The sequence below is a fragment of the Enhydra lutris genome, unplaced genomic scaffold (assembly GCF_002288905.1).
Source record: "Enhydra lutris kenyoni isolate GAN:26980312 unplaced genomic scaffold, ASM228890v2 scaffoldscaffold28, whole genome shotgun sequence".
Classification (NCBI taxonomy): domain Eukaryota; kingdom Metazoa; phylum Chordata; class Mammalia; order Carnivora; family Mustelidae; genus Enhydra; species Enhydra lutris.
In genome coordinates, this window is record NW_019154112.1 from 8,502,336 (window position 1) to 8,525,949 (window position 23,614).

A 23,614-nucleotide genomic window follows, 5' to 3' on the forward strand; every position below is an offset into this window, starting at 1 on the left:
AGTCACTGTCCTTTGTTTTCTGGGGTTCCACATCACCAGATAAAGGCATTATTATTTTCATGGACCCTGGGTACTTACTCCATTAAAAACAACCAAGTAAATAAACATTGTATCTTACCACAGTGTTGCCATAAAAATGAATATCAGGGCTCATTATTATAATGCTCACTTTTTTCTGATTAAAATATATATATTTTAAAGATTTTATTTACTTGAGAGAGAGACAGATAGTGACAGAGATAGCGATAGAGAGCATAAGTAGCAATGAGAGGAAAAAATAGGCTCCCGCCCAGCAGGACCCTGGGATCATGACCCTATCAGAAGGTAGATGCTTAACCGACTAAGCCACCCAGGCGCCCCTAAAATATTTTTTAATTAAAATATCTTCATGGGTTGCAGGCACTGTGCCTACTGAGCCTATTGGAGAAGGCTCCCCTTCTGTCCTGCCACGATTCAGCCTGAGGTGGAAAGGAAGCAGCTCCACCCAGCCAGGACCTGGGTCACCGGTCCAGCCCCGTCCCAGCGTAGCAGCGATCCCCAGACCTCCTTCGGCTTCGAGCTGGAGTTTACAAGCCCCAGCTGAGCTCTGGCCACTTTCTCTATTAGGTTTGGCTCAATGTTGAAGCCTGTGTGAGGGAAGAACAGAGGTGCAAGGGGGGAGTTCGAACAACCTGCAGGGTAGTTGGGGGAGATCCCGGAAGGAACACATCTCGGACTGGGGCCCCGGGCACCGGCTGGCCCAGGGAGCAGCGAGGTATCACCCACCGCTGTATTCACTGACCAAAACCTGTTTTAGCCTCCCCTGCTTCCAAGTGGAAGAGACCACCACCCTATTCCCTAAGTTTCCGCGGTCAGGTCGAGTGAATTAAAGTCCAGACCACAAGGAACCAAAGCCCGGTTCAGCTAGAGTGAGCACAGCCACCACCAGAACACAGCCCACGGCCAATTTCCGAGGTCACGGCGAGCAGAGTTTCCGGGGTCTCCTTAGCCCGAAGTGCCATCGGAACCGGGCGGGGGCCAGGCGGTTGTGGCAGCTGGAGACCGCGCAGCGGGCTGCCTCCCTGCACTCTGCAGTCAGCAGGTGTCGGAGAGACCGGTCCGCGCAGACGGGATCGATACTCCCTGTCTTCTTTTTTCCTCTTCTGATTGTGTCCTTTACTTCAGTCCTAAGTAGACCCGGATGGGTTGGTCTCTGAAGGCGCAGAAATGGCCACCATGAGTCCCGGTCCTTTGCGCAGGTGCCACTGCTCGCGGGGCCCCGGGGTGGCGGTAGGTGACGTGGCCGGGTTGCGAGGCGCCTTGTCCCTTGGACTTCTCCACACCCACAATGCCAATCCTGCGCGGCTCCTGCCAACTGTTTCTTGCTGGGACCAACTTGGCTCACACTCGCACTCTAGGCTTTGTCCCCATCGTCCCCGCGGAACTCAGGTGTCTCCAGTCTCAGCTGCTCTCGCCATCTGGTGTCATGGCTATTGAGTGCTTAATACAAAATTGAGGTCACGCTGTTGGAATCTATAACTTGCTCTTTTTACTGAGCAGCACATCAAAGATATTCTGTTCATGCGATCTATTGTGTTATTTTTAACGTTTGCAATGTACTGCATTATGTGTATGTGGTTCAGATAATTGGTTCTCAAATTTTAATCATTCTCTTTTTGGATAATTGTTCAAAACTTTGACACTACAGCAAACAATGCTGGAATGAAAAACTATTCATGTTGTTTTATTTATTTGTTAGTTTTTGTAAGAGGGAGTCCTAGACATTGAACTACTAAATCATAAAGGCTACAAACCACATTTTTGGTAGGTGACTGTCTAATTATCCTTTTAAAAAGAAGTATATCCCATTTATTCGAAGTTGGTGAAGAGCACCCTCCCACAGAAGTAGATCAGGTGCTTCAAGATTTAACCAGGTAGGTGGGATTGGTAAAAGCGAGTTGATGAAGATGTCTCAGCGTTATTATTTTGGTCATCCGTTCTGGAAAGCAAGTTAAGGGGAAGGAATGAGATACCGAGTTGACACTGGCAACTAGAATTTCCAGTATCTTGTGGACTTCATAGTTGGTGGATCTGGTAGCATCAGGAAAGAGGTTCTGGGTGGAGATCAAGGTTTAGAAACCTGGTCAAATTTGGAAATCAATAAGAATTCTTAGGAGCCGAGGGAGGAGTCAAGATGGCGGAGAAGTAGCAGGCTGAGACTACATCAGGTAGCAGGAGATCAGCTAGATAGCTTATCAAACCATTGCAAACACCTACAAATCCAACGGGAGATTGAAGACAAGAAGAACAGCAATTCTAGAAACAGAAAATCGACCACTTTCTGAAAGGTAGGACGGGCAGAGAAGTGAATCCAAAGTGACGGGAAGATAGACCGCGGGGGCGAGGGGCCGGCTCCCGGCAAGCAGCGGAGCAATGAAGCAACGGAGCACAAAATCAGGACTTTTAAAAGTCTGCTCCACTGAGGGACATCACTCCAGAGGCTAAACCGGGGTGAAGCCCACGTGGGGTCAGTGTGGCCCCAGGTCTGGTGGGGTCACAGAAGGATCGGGGGTGTCTGAGTGTCACAGAGCTCGCAGGTATTAGAGCGGGGAAGCCAGCTGCAGAGACAGAGCCGAGGAGTGAGCTCTCAGCTCGGGGTTACCTTGAACTGGTCGCAGGCTCGGAGAGCTCGGAGCGTGGCCAGAGGCCAGGGAGACGGGAGTGATTGGGCTCTTTTCTCTGAGGGCGCACTGAGAAGTGGGTCCCCCAGCTCTCTGCTCCTCCGGGCCGGAGACTGGGAGGCCGCCATCTTCATTCCTGTCCTCCGGAACTCTACAGAAAGCGCTCAGGGACAAAAGCTCCCGAAAGCAAACCTGAGCGGATTACTTAGCCCGGCCCCTGGTAAGGGCGGTACAATTCTGCCTTGGGCAAAGACACTTGAGAATCACTACAACCCTCCCCCAGAAGATCAATGAGAAATCCAGCCAAGACTAAGTTCACCTACCAAGGAGAGCAGCAGAATTCCAGAGGAGGAGAGAGCAAAGCACGGAACTCATGGCTTTCTCCCCATGATTCTTTAGTCTTGCAGTTAATTTAATTTTTTTATTTAATTTTTTTTCTTCTGCTAATTTAAAAAAAAAATTTTTTAATTTACCCTTTTCTTTACGTTTTTTAACTAGTTTATCTAATATATATACTTTTTTCTTTTTAATATTTTTTCTTTGTTTTCTTTTTTTAATTTTTTTTTTTTTTTGAACTTCTTTTTATCCCCTGTCTCCCCCACCCTCCACGATTTGGGGTCTCTTCTGATTTGGTTAAAGCGCATTTTCCTGGGGTCTTTGCCACCCTTTTAGTATTTTATTTGCTCCTTCATATACTCTTATCTGGACAAAATGACAAGGCAGAAAAACTCACCACAAAAAAAAGAACAAGAGGCAGTACTGAAGGCTAGGGACCTAATCAATACAGACATTGGTAATATGTCAGATCTAGAGTTCAGAATGACGATTCTCAAGGTTCTAGCCGGGCTCGAAAAAGGCATGGAAGATATTAGAGAAACTCTCTCTGGAGAGATAAAAGCCCTTTCTGGAGAAATAAAAGAACTAAAATCTAACCAAGTTGAAATTAAAAAAGCTATTAATGAGGTGCAATAAAAAATGGAGGCTCTTACTGCTAGGATAAATGAGGCAGAAGAAAGAATTAGTGATACAGAAGACCAAAGGACAGAGAATAAAGAAGCTAAGCAAAAGAGGGACAAACAGCTACTGGACAACAACGGGAGAATTTGAGAGATAAGTGACACCATAAGACGAAACAACATTAGAATAATTGGGATTCCAGAAGAAGAAGAAAGAGAGAGGGGAGCAGAAAGTATATTGGAGATAATTATTGGAGAGAATTTCCCTAATATGGCAAAGGGAACAAGCATCAAAATCCAGGAGGTGCAGAGAACCCCCCTCAAAATCAACAAGAATAGGTCCACACCCTGTCACCTAATAGTAAAATTTACAAGTCTTAGTGACAAAGAGAAAATCCTGAAAGCAGCCCGGGACAAGAAGTCTGTAACATACAATGGTAAAAATATTAGATTGACAGCGGACTTATCCACAGAGACCTGGCAGGCCAGAAAGAACTGACATGATATATTCAGAGCACTAAATGAGAAAAACATGCAGCCAAGAATACTATATCCAGCTAGGCTATCATTGAAAATAGAAGGAGAGATAAAAAGCTTCCAGGACAAACAAAAACTGAAAGAATTTGCAAACACCAAACCAGCTCTACAGGAAATACTGAAAGGGGTCCTCTAAGCAAAGAGGGAGCCTAAAAGTAGTAGATCAGAAAGGAACAGAGACAATATACAGTAACAGTCACCTTACAGGCAGTATAATGGCACTAAATTCATATCTCTCAATAGTTACCTTGAATGTTAATGGGCTAAATGCCCCAATCAAAAGACACAGGTATCAGAATGGATAAAAAAAAACCAAAACCCATCAATATGCTGCCTACAAGAAACTCATTTTAAACCCAAAGACACCTCCATATTTAAAGTGAGGGGATGGAAAACAATTTACCATGCTAAGGGACATCAGAAAAAAGCAGGAGTGGCAATCCTTATATCAGATCAATTAGATTTTAAGCCAAAGACTATAATAAGAGATGAGGAAGGACACTATATCATACTCAAAGGGTCTGTCCAACAAGAAGATCTAACAATTTTAAATATCTAAGCCCCTAATGTGGGAGCAGCCAACCATATAAACCAATTAATAACAAAATCAAAGAAACACATAAAAAATAATACATTAATAGTAGGGGACTTTAACACTCCCCTCACTGAAATGGACAGATCATCCAAGCAAAAGATCAACAAGGAAATAAAGGCCTTAAATGACACACTGGACCAGATGGACATCACAGATATATTCAGAACATTTCATCCCAAAGCAACAGAATACACAGTCTTCTCTAGTGCACATGGAACATTCTCCAGAATAGATCACATCCTCGGTCCTAAATCAGGTCTCAACCGGTATCAAAAGATTGGGATCATTCCCTGCATATTTTCAGACCACAATGCTCTGAAGCTAGAGCTCAATCACAAGAGGAAATTTGGAAAGAACACAAATACACGGAGACTAAACAGCATCCTTCTAAAGAATGAATGTGTCAACCAGGAAATTAAAGAAGAATTGAAAAAACTCATGGAAACAAATGATAATGAAAACACAATGGTTCAAAATCTGTGGGACACAGCAAAGGCAGTCCTGAGAGGAAAATATATAGTGGTACAAGCCTTTCTCAAGAAACAAGAAAGGTCTCAAATACACAAACTAACCCTACACCTAAAGGAGCTGGAGAAAGAACAAGAAATAAAGCCTAAACCCAGCAGGAGAAGAGAAATAATAAAGATCAGAGCAGAAATCAATGAAATAGAAACCAAAAAAACAATAGAACAAATCAACGAAACTAGGAGCTGGTTCTTTGGAAGAATTAATAAGATTGATAAACCCCTGGCCAGACTTATCAAAAAGAAAAGAGAAAGGACCCAAATAAATAAAATCATGAATGAAAGAGGAGAGATCACAAATAACACCAAAGAAATACAAACTATTATAAGAACATACTATGAGCAACTCTATGCCAACAAATTTGACAATCTAGAAGAAATGGATGCATTCCTAGAGACATATAAACTACCACAACTGAACCAGGAAGAAATAGAAAACCTGAACAGACCCATAACCAGTAAGGAGATTGAAACAGTCATCAAAAATCTCCAAACAAACATAAGCCCAGGGCCAGACGGCTTCCCAGGGGAATTCTACCAAACATTGAAAGAAGAACTAATTTCTATTCTCCTGAAACTGTTCCAAAAAATAGAAATGGAAGGAAAACTTCCAAACTCATTTTATTAGGCCAGCATCACCTTGATCCCAAAACCAGACAAGGATCCCATCAAAAAAGAGAATTACAGACCAATATCCTTGATGAACACAGATGTGAAAATTCTCACCAAAATACTAGCCAATAGGATTCAATAGTACATTAAAAGGATTATTCACCACGACCAAGTGGGATTTATTCCAGGGCTGCAAGGTTGGTTCAACATCCGCAAATCAATCAATGTGATACAACACACTAATAAAAGAAAGAACAAGAACAATATGATACTCTCATAGATGCTGAAAAAGCATTTGACAAAGTACAGCATCCCTTCCGGATCAAAATTCTTCAAAGTGTAGCGATAGAGGGTACATACCTCAATATTATCAAAGCCATCTATGAAAAACCCACCGCAAATATCATTCTCAATGGAGAAAAACTGAAAGCTTTTCCGCTAAGGTCAGGAACACGGCAGGGATGTCTGTTATCATCACTGCTATTCAACATAGTACTAGAAGTCCTAGCCTCAGCAATCAGACAACAGAAAGAAATTAAAGGCATCCAAATCGGCAAGGAAGAAGTCAAACTACCACTCTTCACAGATGATATGATATGATACTGTATGTGGAAAACCCAAAAGACTCCACTCCAAAACTGCTAGAATTTGTACAGGAATTTAGTAAAGTGTCAGGATATAAAATCAATGCACAGAAATCAGTTGCATTTCTCTACACCAACAACAAGACAGAAGAGAGAAATTAAGGAGTCAATCCCATTTACAATTGCACCCAAACCTATAAGATACCTAGGAATAAACCTAACCAAAGAGGCTAAGAATCTATACTCAGAAAATTATAAAGTACTCATGAAAGAAATTTAGGAAGACACAAAGAAATGGAAAAATGTTCCATGCTCCTGGATTGGAAGAACAAATATTGTGAAAATGTCTATGCTACCTAAAGCAATCTACACATTTAATGCAATCCCTATCAAAATCCCACCCTTTTTTTTTTTTCAAAGAAATGGAACAAATAATCCTAAAATTTATATGGAACCAGAAAAGACCATGAATAGCCAAAGGAGTATTGAAAAAGAAAGCCAAAGTTGATGGCATCACAATTCCGGACTTCAAGCTCTATTACAAAGCTGTCATCAGACACATAGATCAATGGAACAGAATAGAGAGCCCAGAAATAGACCCTCAACTCTATGGTCAACTAATCTTTGACAAAGCAGGAAAGAATGTCCAATGGAAAAAAGAAAGCCTCTTCAATAAATGGTGTTGGGAAAATTGGACAGCCACATGCAGAAAAATGAAATTGGACCATTTCCTTACACCACACACGAAAATAGACTCAAAATGGATGAAGGACCTCAATGTGAGAAAGGAATCCATCAAAATCCTTGAGGAGAACACAGGCAGCAACCTCTTCCACCTCAGCTGCAGCAACATCTTCCTAGGAACATCGCCAAAGGTAAGGGAAGCAAGGGCAAAAATGAACTATTGGGATTTCATCAAGATCAAAAGCTTTTGCACAGCAAAGGAAACAGTTAACAAAACCAAAAGACAACTGACAGAATGGGAGAAGATATTTGCAAACGACGTATCAGATAAAGGGCTAGTGTCCAAAATCTATAAAGAACTTATCAAACTCAACACCCAAAGAACAAATATTCCAATCAAGAAATGGGCAGAAGACATGAACAGACATTTCTGCAAAGAAGACATCCAGATGGCTAACAGACACATGAAAAAGTGCTCCACATCACTTGGCATCAGGGAAATACAAATCAAAACCACAATGAGATACCACCTCACACCAGTCAGAAGGGCTAAAATTAACAAGTTAGGAAAGGACAGATGCTGGTGAGGATGCGGAGAAAGGGGAACCCTCCTACAATGTTGGTGGGAATGCAAGCTGGTGCATCCACTCTGGAAAATAGCATGGAGGTTCCTCAAAAAGTTGAAAACAGCTACGTTATGACTGAGCAATTGCACTACTGGGTATTTACCCTAAAGATACAAATGTAGTGATCCGAAGGGGCAACGTGCACCCGAATGTTTATAGCAGCAATGTCTACAATAGCCAAACTATGGAAAGAACCTAGATGTTCATCAACAGATGAATGGATTAAGAAGATGTGGTATATATACACAATGGAATACTATGCAGCCATCAAAAGAAATGAAATCTTGCCATTTGTGACGACGTGGATGGAACTAGAGGGTATCATGCTTAGTGAAATAAGTCGATCGGAGAAAGACAACTATCACATGATCTCCCTGATATGAGGAAGTGGAGATGCAACATGGGGGGTTTGGGGGGTAGGAAAAGAATAAATGAAACAAGATGGGATCGGGAGGGAGACAAACCATAAGTGACTCTTAATCTCACAAAACAAACTGAGGGTTGCTGGGGCGAGGGGTTCGGGAGAGGGGGGTGGGGCTATGGACATTGGGGAGGGTATGTGCTATGGTGAGTGCTGTGAAGTGTGTAAACCTGGCGATTCACAGACCTGTACCCCTGGGGATAAAAATACATTATATGTTTATAAAAAATAATAATAATAAATAAAAAAATTAAAAAAAAAAAGGAATTCTTAGGAGCCAAGTGGGAAGAGAAAGAAGAGAACCAGAGGATGGGATCTTCAGGACACTAAGCTTTAAAGGGAGGGTCATGGAAAAGTCAAGACTGGTAATAGAGTAGAGGATAATCCATAACTTTAATGCCATTATCATGTTTAATAAAATTAACAGCAGTTCATTAATATACCCAAATGTATACAGTTAATTTATTTGAATCCAGATGTTAAAGATCCACCTATCACATTTGATTGATCTTTTTCAGTCTTTTTAAAATTTAGAACATATGGGGCACCTGGGTGGCTTAGTCAAGTTAAGTGTCTGCCTTTGGCTCAGGTAATGATCCCAGGGTCCTGGGATCGAGCCCTGCATGGGGTGCCCTGCTCAGCAGGACACCTGTTTCTCCCTCTCCCACTCCCCCTGCTTGTGTTTTCTATCTCGCTGCCTGTCAAATAAATAAATAAAATCTTTTTAAAAAATAAAATAAAATAAAATTTAGAACATGTGTATGACCTAGAAAACCAGGTTATTCTCCCACATTCATTGGCTGATTGTATTCTCATTTCTTCCCTCTCCAGGTTTCCTAAAAACTGGTAGTTAGAATAAGAAGCTTGAATAGCTTTAGCTTCAATTTTATTTTTGAAAGGAAGACTTTATATGTAGTGCTCTTTACTTCCTGTTGCAAATCAGGATGCATGTGTTGTCTGTAGACTTCTAATATAAAAATTAATCAGTGAGTTCAAGTGTTACCATACTGATTCACCTATTATGAATTTTTCCATCAGTCTTTTCATCTAATGGTTTTTGTGTTCATTGATGATCATTGCTTCGATCTGTTATCTCATCAGGGACTGCAGAATGGTAATAATTTAACTCCACCTTTTATCCTTTTATTCATTATTATTGGCTTGAGCTCTAAACAAAGTACTTTCCTTACCTTGATTATCCTGAAATAGAGCTTCTACAAGAAAGGTGGTGTACATACTTGGTTCTTCCCCTTTCTATGTCAGTTTTCAGCATAATAAGGTAATGCCATGTCAGCTTTCAGAGTAACTAAATCTGTTGGAATTTGGGAGAATTTGATTGGTTTTGGACAGTCATTATGTTCAAATGGTATAGTTCTTTTTCTGTTTAGGTCCTTTTTTGTATCTTGAAGTAAACTTTTATCATTTTATTCATATAGGTCTAGATTTATTACTAGGTGCTTTATTTTTGATTATTTGAAATTTTCTTGAATATAAGTTGTTACATTTTCTGTTTATCACTGTCTGCTGGTATACCAGTACACGTTTGATTTTGGTATGTAGTTCTTGTATCTGATAAACTTGCTACACTCTTTCATTAGTTCCAGTAGTTTTATTTATTTCTCTCAACAATCTATCATCTGCTTGTAATGACAGATTTTCCTCTTTGTTGTCAGGATCTGACCCGACATCATTATGGAAGCTGGTTAAATAGTCTTTGTAAGGCGGTTATCTTTGCATGGATGCTGGAACTGGAAGACTTCAGGGCAGACAGCTGGAAGGAAAGGGAAGAGATGTAAAGTAGGGAGACCTGGGATTAAGTAGAACTAACAAGCATGAGGCAGAGAATTGACAAGGCCCTCTGGTAGCCCAGTCCTAGGGGAGTCTTAAGGACTTTGTGATATGCCTATCACTTTTGGGGGCTTTCCATACCTCATGTTTAATTCTCATGCCCAATATTCATTTCATATTACTTCTCCTCTTGATGTAATACAAAATTTCAACCATTTAACATTTCATTTACACATGTTATTAATGCCCTATTTTACTTTGTTCTGGAGTTGGAGGGTTATTCTTTTTCTAAAGGCATGTGTTCACTTCAAGGTTCATTTATTTCCTCCCATTTTTAAAGACTGAAAGCATTTAACATAGGACTCCAGAGTGCAAATCTGGACATGTATCATTAGCTTCATATGTAAAATATACTTTAGATATTATTTAAAACTTAAATCCTATATCTATACCCAGATTATTCATCAAGTATGAGGGACGTTTATGCAGCACCTGGGTGGCTCAGTCGGTTAAGCGTCTGAGTCTTCATTTTGGCTCAGGTCATGATCTCAGGGATGTGAGACTGAGTCCTGAGTCAGGCCTCGTGGTGGGCATGGAGCCTACTTAAGATTCTCTCTCTTTAAAAAAAAAAAAAAAAAAAAAAAAAAGATGAAGGAAGATTAAAAATACTAATCATGAAAGACCTAAAATAATGACAGATTGAAACACACAGCATTCATCATGCACTCTGCCAAAATCGCTCTAAAATGACAGTAAATAGATTATTAAAAGATATAAATGAATAAGAATATAAAGAATGGGCAGGATGAAAGAAGCAAAAAAAAAATTTACTGGAAGTTAGAAAGCAGATCAAAGTGTGGTATTTGGTTAAGAGAAAGCCATAAACTAAGCCTTGAAAAAGGCTGTGTTTCTTTCTGTAGAATCTCAGTCTGCCTCAGAAATGAGAGGCACAAAGTACCTCTCAAAGTGAGGATGAGGGTAGAAGAACTATTCAAAGTTTATATAAGAGGCAGAAGGACTGTCCCTCCTCCTACCATTCTGTTCCCGGCACTGACTGAAGGTCTGTTTGAGATTGGTCTAGATCCAGAACGGTTCTACACTCTGGGCCAACAGATGCTATAAGGGTAAAGAGGTGCAAGAGCAAATGAGATTAATACAACTCTTCCGTCCCTATTTGGCTCAAATGATCCTGTGACACAGGGTTACATCTTCCAGGCAGAAAAGTGGATAATTTCTCTCAGGTGAAACTGATTAGTTCAAGAAAACACAAACACAAAACCCTGAAACTGAGGAGGAAAGGCTTGCCTACTGAGTTTCCTAAGTGATGAGCAATCCTTAGGAACAGCTCCCCACTCTGGAGACTGGGAGTTGGTGGTGGGGCAGTAATGTGTGTTTTAACTTGCTCTCCAGGTGATTTTGTTGTAGCTGAAGTTTACAAACTATTGAGACAGTTTTTTTTTTTTGACAGAGAGAGAGATCACAAGTAGAGAGAGAGAGAGAGAGAGAGAGAGGAGGAAGCAGGCTCCCCGCCTAGCAGAGAGCCCGATGTGGGACTCGATCCCAGAACCCTGAGATCAGGACCTGAGCTGAAGGCAGAGGCTTAACCCACTGAGCCACCCAGGCAGCCCGAGACAGTTTAATTTACAATAAAGCCCTTGAGTAAACCCCTGGTCACAAAGCTGCCAATCAGGTTTTTTTTAGAGATTGACTCTTACACAGGAACAGCCATGTATAATGAGCAATGTTTCAAGAAAATCTCTAATTTAAGAGACAAAAGATAAAAAGAAATCTGAAAACAGAAACAATGTAGTAAACAGAAGAAAACTTGCAAAGGCATTAATATCATCTGAAAGTCATTAAATTCATGAAATAAGAACATTATAAAAGGAATATTCAAAGACTAAAAGAGAGTTATCAAGTAGGAAAGTAAGTATAAGAAAAATATGGGAAGAGTTTAGAAGATCCACTATAGAATGCTGCAATTAACAGATTTCAGAAAATAAGAGAGAAAATGTTGAGGAGGAAACTGTCAAAGAAATAGTTCAAAAAGGGGCACCTAGGTGGCTCAGTCCATTAGGTGTCTGACTTTGGCTCAGGTTAAGATGTCAGGGTCCTGGCATCCACCCGCACTACGCTCCATGCTGAGTGGGGAGTCTATTTTTGTCCCTCTTCTGCCTCTCCCCTGTTCATGCTTTCTTTCTCTCTCTCAAATAAATAAAATCTTGAAAAAAAACAGTTCAAAGACTTTCCCAGAACTGAGAGAAGACACATTGAAGGCACACTGACTGGTAAAGACAATGGATAAAAGAAAATTACACAGAAAAAATTACACTTCATCAGAATGCTAAAGGACAAAAAAAAAAAAAAAAAGGTCCAAAACACTATAGACAGAGACAGAACAAGAAAATTACATGCAAAAAGAATGGGAACCTATTCTGTGTAATATTGTAATGGTGGATATTATATGTTTGTTAAAACCCATAGGATGTACACGAGTGAACACTAATGTAAACCATGGACTTTGGGTGATATGTCGTTGTGGGTTCACTGATTGTTAAGAAATGTACCACTCTGGAGTAAAATGTTGCTCATGGAGAGGCTGTGTTGTGTGAAGGTGGAAGATGGTATATGGGAACTCACAGCTCAATTTTGCTGTGGACCTAAACCTGTTCTAAAAGATAGTCCTAAAAAAAAGGAATGAAAATCAGAATGGCATCTCAGTTCTCTAGCAACGTTAGAGGCCAGAAGACAATAAAGAATTCCCTTAAATATTTAAAGGAAAATTATTTAAAATTCAGAATATAACCCAACCAAACTATGGACAGATGGAGAATTTTAAAACATTTTTGGACGTCTGAACTGTCAACACATTTACATTCCAGGAAGAGGAGAATATATTCCACCAAAAGAAGTCAACTGATAAAAGATTCCTTTCTGAGAATGTGCAGCCAATGCATTGCAGTCTCTGCAGGGAGTTGCAGTCCAGGACTCCGAGGTCCTTCCAGACCCATCAAGCTCTTTTGAATATTTACATTCCTAGGTCTCTATCCAAGGCCAGTCAGAGGTCTTTTTCTGTAGGAGTTGAAGGGGAAGTGAGAGGAAGGAGGAGGAAACCATGAAGAAATTTTTCATCATTCTAACTCAATAGCTACTACTTTCCCACTCGGAGCCCTTCCTTCTTTCTTTCCTCCTCTGTCCCCACCCACCTCAGGATCCATAAAACCACCAGAGCTTTTTGTTTTCCCTCAACTGTGAGACACCTATGTCCAGGTTTATGGACCTGACCACATTCCGTGAGGGAAATGGAACAGAGGCAGCGCTTCCTCTGCTTTTTGCCTCTTACTTATACAACTGCAATAAGTGATTAAAGGTTTAACTCTTTCCTTTTTGGCTTGTAGCTTTAACTGGCTACTCAGACACCTGGGCGCTCAGTTCTCGCTCCCTGCTGAGCTGAGCTCCTGACAGCCTCATTCCCCAGGTTACGACTAATTGCAAAAAGTCATTTCATGAAATTTTGCACGAGTGAGCCAGACAAGCTCATGGTCTCCAGGATTCATTCTCTTGGCCTGGGTGGGACAGTTAAGATTCCTGATTCCAAAGTATTTTTACAGGGATTATTAATTGTTCCTTTTTTTTTTTTTTAAAGATTTTATTTATTTGACAGACAGAGATCACAAACAGGCAGAGAGGGCAAAGCAGGCTCCCTGCTGAACAGAGAGCCCTAGGTGGGGCTCGATCCCAAGACCCTGAGATCATGACCTGAGCCAAAGGCAGAGGCTTAACCCACTGAGCCACCCAGGCGCCCTATTGTTCTTGTTTTTATCATAATAGCCTCATGTTGTTCTATTGTATGTGTTAAAGTAGGCCACAGTTTCAATACACCTCTACATCAAACACTCATCATCGCGTCACCAAAACTTAAAGCTACTATGATTTCCCTAAAATTCTGACTCTGACCTGAAACAAAACCTAAGCTTTTTCCATGTCAACATAACCTTGTAGCTTCCTAGCTAATCAGACACAAACAGGTAAGCTTACGTGGTACTACTATCCTAAAAGGAATGTATTTCTAGGAGCCAATCACAACACAAAACAAGGTGCCTTCATTTATGCTTTATAAACTGAGCTTCAAGTCACTTTTGGTTTGGAAGTCTTCCTATTTCCCAACAGTTTGTCTCCCACTCAAAATATTTGTCTCATGTAAAGTTTTCTGAATTTTCTTTTGACACCTTCTATCCAGAGTCCTGTGCTTCTACACAGTCACACTCTCACTAGATGATCTCCAAGATGATCCATGAACAAAGAAGGCAGCAAGATCTTGCAATATAATTGATTACGAAGACAAAAGAAGGCTCTCCAAAAAGTGAAGATCTGGATCTCTCATTTTCCCTGAACTTGTCAACACCTCAAAAATAAGAGAATGGCCAAAAGTGGGAACTGAGAGACTGAATATATAAGTGAACAATAGCCAGATACATTTTCTGTATGTTTAGAATTTTCCACAATACAAAATTTAAAATACTTTTAAAATGTCAGTGTCATTAAAGATTAAATTAAACAACAGATAGTGAATCTAGATTAAAGGAGAATAGAGATATAAGTAAATGCAGTGTACGCTCCTTGATTGGACTGTAGATTTTTAAAAATTAGCTATAAAGTACATTATTGGAAAAATTGGGCAATTGAAATTGGACTATATATTAGACAAGAGTATTGAATCAATGTTATATTTTTGGATGAATTTTATATGGTTATGTAGGAGAATATCTTTGTTCTTAGGAGATAATGTTGAAATACTTGGAATAGAGTATCACGATGTTTGCAACTTATAAACAGTTCATGAAAAACTGTATGAAGGTAGAGATAAAATAAATGAAAGAAAATGTTAACTGGTAAAACTGAAAAGTACAGAATGTAAATTTAATATTCTTACAATTTTCTCATACATTTCCCATACTTTTTTCAAAATAAAAAGTTGGTGGGAAAGGAATACAATAAAATACATGTAATATTACAAAGAAGTAAAAGTAAAAATTCCCAGATACTTGTATCTACATTTGGTGCAATGGAAGGATAATCCAAAAATGGATAATAGTTAACTATATTGGAAAGAAGACAGGATAAATAAGAAGGGATTGAAAACTAGATTTTTCTGAATATACATTTTCCATAATGTTTTTGAAATGGACCTTGTAAATTATTCTTATATTCTAAACAGACTATCAGTGATGATTTTCGTTTGACTATTATTTAGTAGTGTGATATAAAGTCTCCTTATCTATCCATCCATCCATCTATCTATCCATCCATCTGAGGGAACCAGTATATAATTACTGTTTGTAAATGCTCCTAAACATTAGGAAAATGTCCTATATTCAGAACTATAAGGGTTTTATTATATTCTTTTTCTGAATGATTGCTCCTTGCTTGTGATCTGTTAAATATCTCTTTACTAGTTTATTTTCTCCATTTTAACCATTTTTCCTATCTGTCATATATATTTTGATGTTGTTATTTGTAACATTTTTCATTGTACAGAGATTCCTTAAGAGTTGAAGATGACAAGAAATGAAGCTATGAAGAACAAAGCTTTTCATTGAGAATCAGTTCACTCACATACTTTATTGTCTGAACCCAAAGTTCCTCAGACTAGTTCTTCCAGGGCTAAGCAAAGAAAATGAAATCATGTGGTCTGCTGACATCTTCTGGGTGGTATTTTTTTTTTTTATGGAGTGTAGAGAGCTTAAATAACTCGCAATCAGCCACAGAGCTAGAAAATGCTGGAGCACTATTCAAATCATGCCCCCTCCCTGTCAAAATTAAATTAAGAAAGATAGAGTGATTCTTCTTGGCAGATTCTGCTAAATGCCAAAAAATTCCATATGAAGCTGCCATGAGGTCAGGAAATAAAACTCAAGGCTTGCTAGATGTAGGAAACTTAATATGGAGTTTCTGCATTAAGCTAGGACCCCTAATGGCTATACTTCCAAAGTAAAACTACATCAGAAATAAATTTTGCTATCTAGATGGGAATGGCAAAGGAACATGTCTAGGTCTTGCCTTTCTCAAGTATGTCTTAACCTAATTACTACCTAAGTAATTAATTAGTATTGCTAATTAATTACTACAAACCAGCCTTGTGGCTAATTCATGCTGTATGTAGGAGCCTGAAAAATTTCAAGATCATTTGAAGTGGCTTCAGGTCGGATGCATCCTTAAGAGAATGACTGAAGGAAAATATTACTAATTTATGAAATGATGAAATTATATCCCTTATGCCCAAGTTCAAAAAAATTAACCCCAGATGGTTCAAGGATTTACATATTTAGAAAACTTAGCAGTCTTAGTAAAAAGTATAGTGAGTATCTTTAGACCTCAGGGCACAGAAGGATTTCTTAAGGAAGAATGCACTTAACTAGAAAGACTTACAAGTCTGACTATATTGAAATTAAAAATTTCACTTATCAAAAGACACCTCAATGTGAAAAAAAAATTTAAACTTGAAGAAGACATTCATAATACATACAACTGGAAAAAGATTAGTAAGAGAGTGAGGGAGAATACCTGAAAGGGAGAACTTTCATATATTACTTTATATCCTGGAGAACTTTTCTTTTACAATGTGCATATATTAACTTTTAAAATTAAATTGAAGAAATAAAAATATCCACTGAAGTTAGAGTCAATATCTCCACTCATAGAGATTATCTGATAATCTTTGAAGCCCAGCTGATGTGAATGAGAGAATTCAGGACATTAATACTATCAGCCTTTTGTAAATGATCAAAATTTTCCATTGAAAGGATTTTTAAAACAGACATATCATAGCTAATAGTAAGAACAAAAGTTTTCACAGAATATTCTATCTATTCTAGAACAACTACCAAACAAGATTTCTAGAAATGCACTAGAAAAGTATGGGATAATACACACCAGCTTCAGGGCAATGATTTCCTGTGCGGAGGGAAAGGAAAGATGCTTTAAGCGCTATCTATTTTAAAGAAGAGAGAGGTGAGGCAAACGTGGGAAAATGTTAACATCTTGTTAAATGGGGCGGTGGGGGGGGGGTTGTTACATAGATACTGGTTACATAACTTTTTGAATGTGTGAAATCTTTCATAATTTATATTTTTAACTAAAATTAAGAACACTGGGAAGAAATATGCACCAACACTAGTTGTTTCAGGATGTTGGAAATAAACGGGACTTGTCTATAGTCCCTACGTGTTCTATAGTGACCACCTCCGACGTTTATATTTTAAAACACGACACACTTGCCTGAAGGGTTTTGAAGTAGTAACCTAGCGGAGAAGAGTGGGGAGACGTCAGGGGGCAGAAGGGCGAAAGCTGTAGATTCGAGGAGCCTGCCCTCGGCCGGATCCACCTACCTACCTCTGGACGGAACCGCAGAAACCTTAACGCAGGCAGAAGTGAGTCCAGGTCAACGAGGCCGCCACTCAGACCACGCTGTCAATCAGCTGTGCGCTGGGGCAGGGACCTTTGAGGCTAAGCGATACCTGACTCGGCGGAAACGATCACGGAGAGCCTCTGAGAGCGGGCTGAAACTCAAATGAACTCTGGTTCAGGATCCGGAACGAAGCCCGGGTAGCTGGCTCCCCACGCCACCAAGGAAAGGCTCCCGGTGTCCATTGGGTCGGCTCACCCGGAACGCATGACGAGGAGCCGCAGGAAGAGGCGGGGCTGGCCGGAAACCGTAAAAAGGGGCACAGCCTTCTCGCTTCACTGACCTTCCGCCGGCGCTTCCTGGCCCTTGCTCTGCTTGGGCTGCTGGACCTAGCATGGTCGACGACGCAGGTGCTGCTAAGGCCCAGGGGGACGAATGGACGCCTGCCCAGTCCCTGAACAGACTGCTCAGGTCACCACTTCCAGCACCGCGGATTCGCTCCCGGCCGTGGTGGTTCCCTGTGCAGGAACTGAGAGACCCACTGGTGTTTTACCTGGAGGCGTGGCTGGCTGACTCGATCTTTGGTGAGCCACCCCCAGGTGCTGGTGGTATGACCCCTCCAGTCCAAGAGGAGAGGGACCCCGCAGAGCCACTCTCAACAGTCTCTGCCGGATTGGCAGAGCACCTTAGACGCCACGATGCCCACCTTCCAGCTCTTCCCTTCTCTGGCCAACATTCAAATTTAGCTCCTACTCACCTTGGACCATGCTTCCCCTCAGAGTCTCTCTTTTTCTGTGTAGGCCCAGACCGAGCGGTAATTCCAGAAATGGAGTGGATGAGCCAAGTCCTGCTTATGGTAGACATAGTTAACTCTGGGGACTTAGTTGAAATCACCATCTTCGGACGGCCCCGTGTACAAAATCGGGTGAAGAGCGTGCTCCTGAGCCTGGCATCCTGGCACCAGAAACTTCGTGCCCGAGGTGAGGGTCTCTAAAATCCTGCATGTGGAGGGAACCACTGGTGCAACACCTGGCTGTACCAGGTTTTCTTCCTACCTTACCAAAACTTTTTGCAGTTTCCTAACGCTGGTGTTCTGTGTGCAGCCCCTGGGCGTTCCTTTGTGAGAAGAGTCCCAAGTGGGACCCTGGGAAAGTAAACTGAGATCTAATACATTCAGGCCTGTCACTGCCCATGCAGCCTGGTTTCACCACTATTTCCAGATCTCAGGTTCAGAGCCTCCACCTGAGAAGTGATGCTGCTAGGACCTCCCCTCCTCCCCTATACTACCCTCAATGATGAAGTAGTCTGGAACAGAAAGCGTTTTTCCTTATTCAGCTGAGAAGATGAAACAACTTGAGGAAGTCTTGAAGGCACGTGCATCAGAGCCCCAGACTCCGGAGCATCCTGTTGCATAAGTATTGATGAAAAAAAAGTACAGGAGCACTGTGAGAAACGGTCCTGCTTCTGCTACTAAAGTTCAAGAGAAGCACATATCCATACATCTCAGCATTCTTTTTTTCTTGTCTTGCTTTATTTTGATGCAAAAGTGAGTTTGTAGTGCCATTCTAGTAAAGAAATGAATTTCCTTTTTGTCCATTGACATAACGATCTTTGCTCACTTAAATTTAAGCAAATATATGAAAGATTGATTCTGTTCATTCATGTCTTGATGTGTGGGGTGGGTAATAGGCTGATAGGTAGTGGTTTTATTTTTGTTTTTTCCTTTGTCTCTATCATTTTGAATCTACTAACCCTTTTATGATTTTATGGCCAGAGTCAGGCCCTCAAGAACAGGCCCGTGAATTTGCATTTCTAATAAGCTCATAGGTAATACCAATGCTTCTCCTCTAAGGCTCTCAGTTTCAAGTTGGTGGATTGGCCTCTGGATAGCACCGAGTGTGCTTTTTCTTCTTGGAGTGGAGGCTTCCTCCCTGCGCACGGGTGGGTGCTCCAACATGAAAGCTGAGGCAATCAGTTATTTCTTCTTTTAGCGTTGTGATTCACCAGAGAACACCCAGGGTCCTTGGCGTCTTGTTGTTGGAAGGCATCCTGCCACCAAGCCAGCTGTCTCATTTTCTTCTGAGGCCTGCACAGGTGCCCTGCATGAACTGGGCTGTTTCTCCCTTACCCATTACCATGCTATGACCAATTTGTGCAAGACAACCCAACCTCTTGCCACCTCCACTTTCAGGAAACCGGATTCTTGGGAGAGAGATTGTCAAGAGCTCTGTGGCTTCAGCACAGAGTTGGAATGGATTTAACTCATGAAGTTTCTTCATCCTTATGCATGATAGGATTCTAGCTGTTTACAGGGATTTAAACACACACAAACAAGTCTTTTAATTTTAAAGATTTTACTTATTTATTTATTTAGAGCTCTGCAGAAGTCGGGGGGTTGCTGCAGAGGGAGAGAGAATGAATCCCAAGCAGACTAGAACTGCTCAGATGTGGGGCTGGATCCCACTACCCTGATATAACGACCCGAAATCAAGAGTAGGAGGCTTAACCGACTGAGCCACCCAGGCGCCTCAAGGATGTGGATTTTATTATCCATACAAGCTTTTGTAACAAATAATAGTCCATTATAACCGGTATTTTCTACCCCTTTCCTTCTCAAAATTTTGCATATGAAAAATTTTCACTGTATGCAATTAAACTAATTATTGTTTTCTGTGTGATTTCCCCTTCTCCCAACCCATTACTTTTAGGTTTAAGTACTCTTGCTTTTTCTCCTCGTGCAGAAATTTGATAAAAATATTCCTACATGTTATTTCTAGTGGGAAATCCACAAAGCCATTGAACATTGTTTTACTGTTATGCTTAGAACATTCTAATTCTAAAAATTATCCAGAATTAAATTACTAAGTGATCCTACATATTTTCATCCTTTATTTGAAGTAACATGTTGAAACCCTAGCCCCTAGTACCTCAGAATATGACTGTATTTGGAGAGGCCTTTAAAGAGATAATTAAAAAGAAATGAAGTCCTAAGGGTGGGCCCTTCTTGAAGATGACTGGGGTCTTTATGGGTAGAAGAAATATGTACACAGATAGGTGAGTACATAGAGAAGACCATGTGATGAGACAACAGGATGGCAGCCATCTGCCAGCTAAGGAGAGAGGCCTCGGAAGAAATCAACCCTGCTGACACCTTGATTTTGAACTTTCAGCCTCCAGATCTTTGAGAAAATAAATCTCTGTTGTTTCAGCCTCCCAGTCTGTTACTTTGTTATGGCAGCCCTAGCAAACTCAAACATTTAGTATAGTTTTTCTGTGTTCTGTTTCACTATGTGCTGATACAGCATTTTTAACTACCTTCATAGCTTTTTAAAAAAAGGTTTTATTTATTTATTTGTCAGAGAGAGAGAGAGTGAACACACAAGCAGGGGGAGCAGCAGGCAGAAGGAGAAGCAGGCTGCCTACTGAGCAGGGAGCCCAATGCAGGACTTGCTCCCAGGACCTTGAGATCATGACCTGAGCCAAAGGCAGATGCTTAACCAACTGAACCACTCAGGTGTCCCCTTTCATAACTTCTTAAAAAAAAAAAAGAGTAGCGCTGTCATTCTACTTTTCAGAATTTGAGGGTAATGGTAGCTAGTTGTGAGTTTGTATCATATACCAGGCCCTGTGCCAAGCATCAAAATAGGACATGATGAGCTTGCTAAGGTCACAGAGGTGAGATGTGGGGATGAATGGGTGAGATTTGAACCAAAACATTGATTTCAGGATCCAAACCCTTTATACTTTCCCACTGGCTTATTTTTCTCCACACCCAAATTCAGACTCATTTCTCATAGTTTTTATTTCTTTTTAAGAGGAATTGGAATAAACCTCTTAACTGTAAAGAATGAACAGTATTCTATTGAGGCACAAGACTTTTTTTTGTAACAAGTCACTAGAATAAAGCTATTTATTAGTCCTACATCCAAGATAAAAATAGCATTATTGACTTTCCTTTTTTTTTTTTAATTTATTTATTTGACAGAGAGAGAGAGAGAGAGAGATCACAAGCAGGCAGAGAGGCAGGTAGAGAGAGGGCGGGGGAAGCTGGCTCCCTGCCGAGCAGAGAGCCTGATGTGGGGCTCGATCCCACGACTCTGGGATCATGACCTGAGCCGAAGGCAGAGGCTTAACCCACTGAGCCACGCAGGCGCCCCGACTTTCCTTTTTTTAAATAACTGTTTTTTGCTTTATTCTGTTTACATGTGACAGCCTCAAACCCAACACTTGGCTTTTGTCTCTTGACTTTGTTATTCTTTCACTATATCACAGAAACTTTTCCCCGCTAGTATATGCAATTTGTTCCTCATCCTGTAGGTTCTCAAAGATCATGGCTCTCCAGCACCAGTACCTGGGTCCTCCCTTTTGACTGTACCCGTGTCTGTCTGTGCTGGGGCTCTGCCCTGGTCCCATCACCCCTGAGGTGCCTTAGGCCAGAAATGCCAAGCAGGCTGCATGTTATGTGCCAACTCTGAACAAGTACAAGTGCTGCTTGGACTCTAGGATTGAGGGAAGTGAGGCAGGCTGTGTCTGGGTTCCATTACAAAGACTGCTGTGCTTGATCCGTGGGAACACCCTCTGGACATATCTGGAACGAAGGACCCTGGGGGAAAAGCTGCATGCGGGCCACAGCCTCAGACATGGGACAAAGCTTACATTCCATCCTTACCTTTGCAGTTGTTCTGCCTCCCAGGCTGTATTGTCTCACAAATTAGGTGGCTGAGAAGGCATTCTGAAGGCCATGAAGGTACAGGTAGCTTCCCTCCACCCTGGAAAGAACAGCATAAGCCCCAAGCTAGAGGGAACTTGGAAGGATAGCTCCCTCAGGGGCCTATGGGGATCCGCAAGTTGCAGGCCATGCTGGCATTAGCTTCTGATCCTCTGGAGTCCATTTCATCCAGGGAAAGTTAGCTGGCTGGCTGTCAGAGGTAGATGCAATTTGGGAGTAAAAACACTTCTCTATGACATACAGAAATAACCGTAATCTTTGGATAAACTTTAAAGAATTTCCAGTCCAAACTAAAAAGCTTTGTCTTCTATGTGCTATCCAGAAACCAAAATAGAGCAGAAGGGCCATCTTATTTTAATCAGTTCCAGAAAGAGGGCACACTGCTTTGGAAAGCACTGTCTCAGCAGAAAATACCAAAGGCACAAACATAACCCCAACTTGGCCTTCCACTTCCCCGTGATACCCTGGATGGGGAGGCAGCTTCTTTCAGCTGATTTTGGGAATGTCGGGGTGCTCCATGAGAGTGTCCAGGGGTCAGAAGTCTTCCACTCTCTGATTGTGGGTTTTGGATGCTTCAGGATCCTTTCCATTTGCTGCTTCTCCTGCATCTTCTCAAAGGCTGCCTGAAGGTGGGTCTGCTTGTCCAGGCTGTGCTGCTTCTCCTCCTTTTCATTCATCCCTTTTGCTCATTCCCATTGTTTCCAGGAATTTTACCTTTGTCCATCTTTTTCTTCCTCCGCTTGGTCATGCCAAGCTCTGCCACGCTTTTCAGCTTCAGGGGCTCCTTTTGGACCTGCTTGTATGCCTCCATGATGCCCATCTGTTCTGCGTGGATAAATGTTGTTGTGATTTGTCCCACATAACCGACCACCTGGACATGCATATACACAGGCAGGCTAAGGAATGTTGTTTGGGAGACTCGTGCTGTGTGAATAACCTTGGGAGTCTGATTGTTTAAACTATATTATCTGGCCTCCATGTCAGAACCGGCCCTTCTGTTGTGGATGCCAGGAGCTACAAATCTTTTATTTTTAAAAAATTTTTTAAAAGATTTTATTTATTTACTTGAGAGAGAGAGAGAGGGAAAGCATGAGAGGGGAGAGGGTCAGAGGGAGAAGCAGACTCCCCACTGAGGAGGGAGCCCGATGTGGGACTCGATCCCAGGACTCCAGAATCATGACCCGAGCTGAAAGCAGTTGCTTAACCAACTGAGCCACCCAGGCGCCCAGAGCTACAAATCTTATCTCACATCCTCTCCTGCTCCAGGCTCGGCTGGCCCCCCAGAATGGAATCCAGGAAAGAAGGCAGATACACAGCCCAGGTTCCTTGAAAATATAGAAACATGATAACGTGGAAATGCACCTTGCTCCAAACTGCATGTAGGCGAACAAATGTTTCATTTCAAACCTGTGATTTGCCCTATAATAATGGCCCTTATGGGAATGGTCAGTTGGAAGTCTCACCCGAGGGGAGGACCCTGCACCCAGGCCTCT

General features: G+C 41.3%; 1 protein-coding gene and 1 pseudogene across 1 annotated transcript; one reads left to right on the forward strand and one right to left on the reverse strand.

The window, feature by feature from the left end:
• Positions 1 to 17,710: 17,710 nt before the first annotated feature.
• LOC111152447 (oocyte expressed protein) lies at positions 17,711 to 19,016 on the forward strand. The gene is made up of 3 exons (XM_022510944.1): positions 17,711 to 17,976; positions 18,193 to 18,372; positions 18,728 to 19,016. The coding sequence occupies exons 1-3, from the start codon at positions 17,787 to 17,789 to the stop codon at positions 18,805 to 18,807; spliced, it is 450 nt and encodes a 149-aa protein (XP_022366652.1). The 5' UTR covers positions 17,711 to 17,786; the 3' UTR covers positions 18,808 to 19,016.
• A 3,591-nt stretch (positions 19,017 to 22,607) lies between these two features.
• Positions 22,608 to 22,932, reverse strand: LOC111152142 (annotated as a pseudogene).
• Positions 22,933 to 23,614: the final 682 nt, after the last annotated feature.

Excerpts from the sequence above, each read along its gene's own strand:
- LOC111152447 (XM_022510944.1), top strand. The coding sequence starts at position 17,787 with ATGGTCGACGACGCAGGTGCTGCTAAGGCCCAGGGGGACGAATGGACG. Across the intron at positions 17,977-18,192 it reads GCTGGCTGACTCGATCTTTG|GCCCAGACCGAGCGGTAATT; the intron begins GTGAGCCACCCC and ends TTTTCTGTGTAG. Across the intron at positions 18,373-18,727 it reads CCAGAAACTTCGTGCCCGAG|CTGAGAAGATGAAACAACTT; the intron begins GTGAGGGTCTCT and ends TTCCTTATTCAG.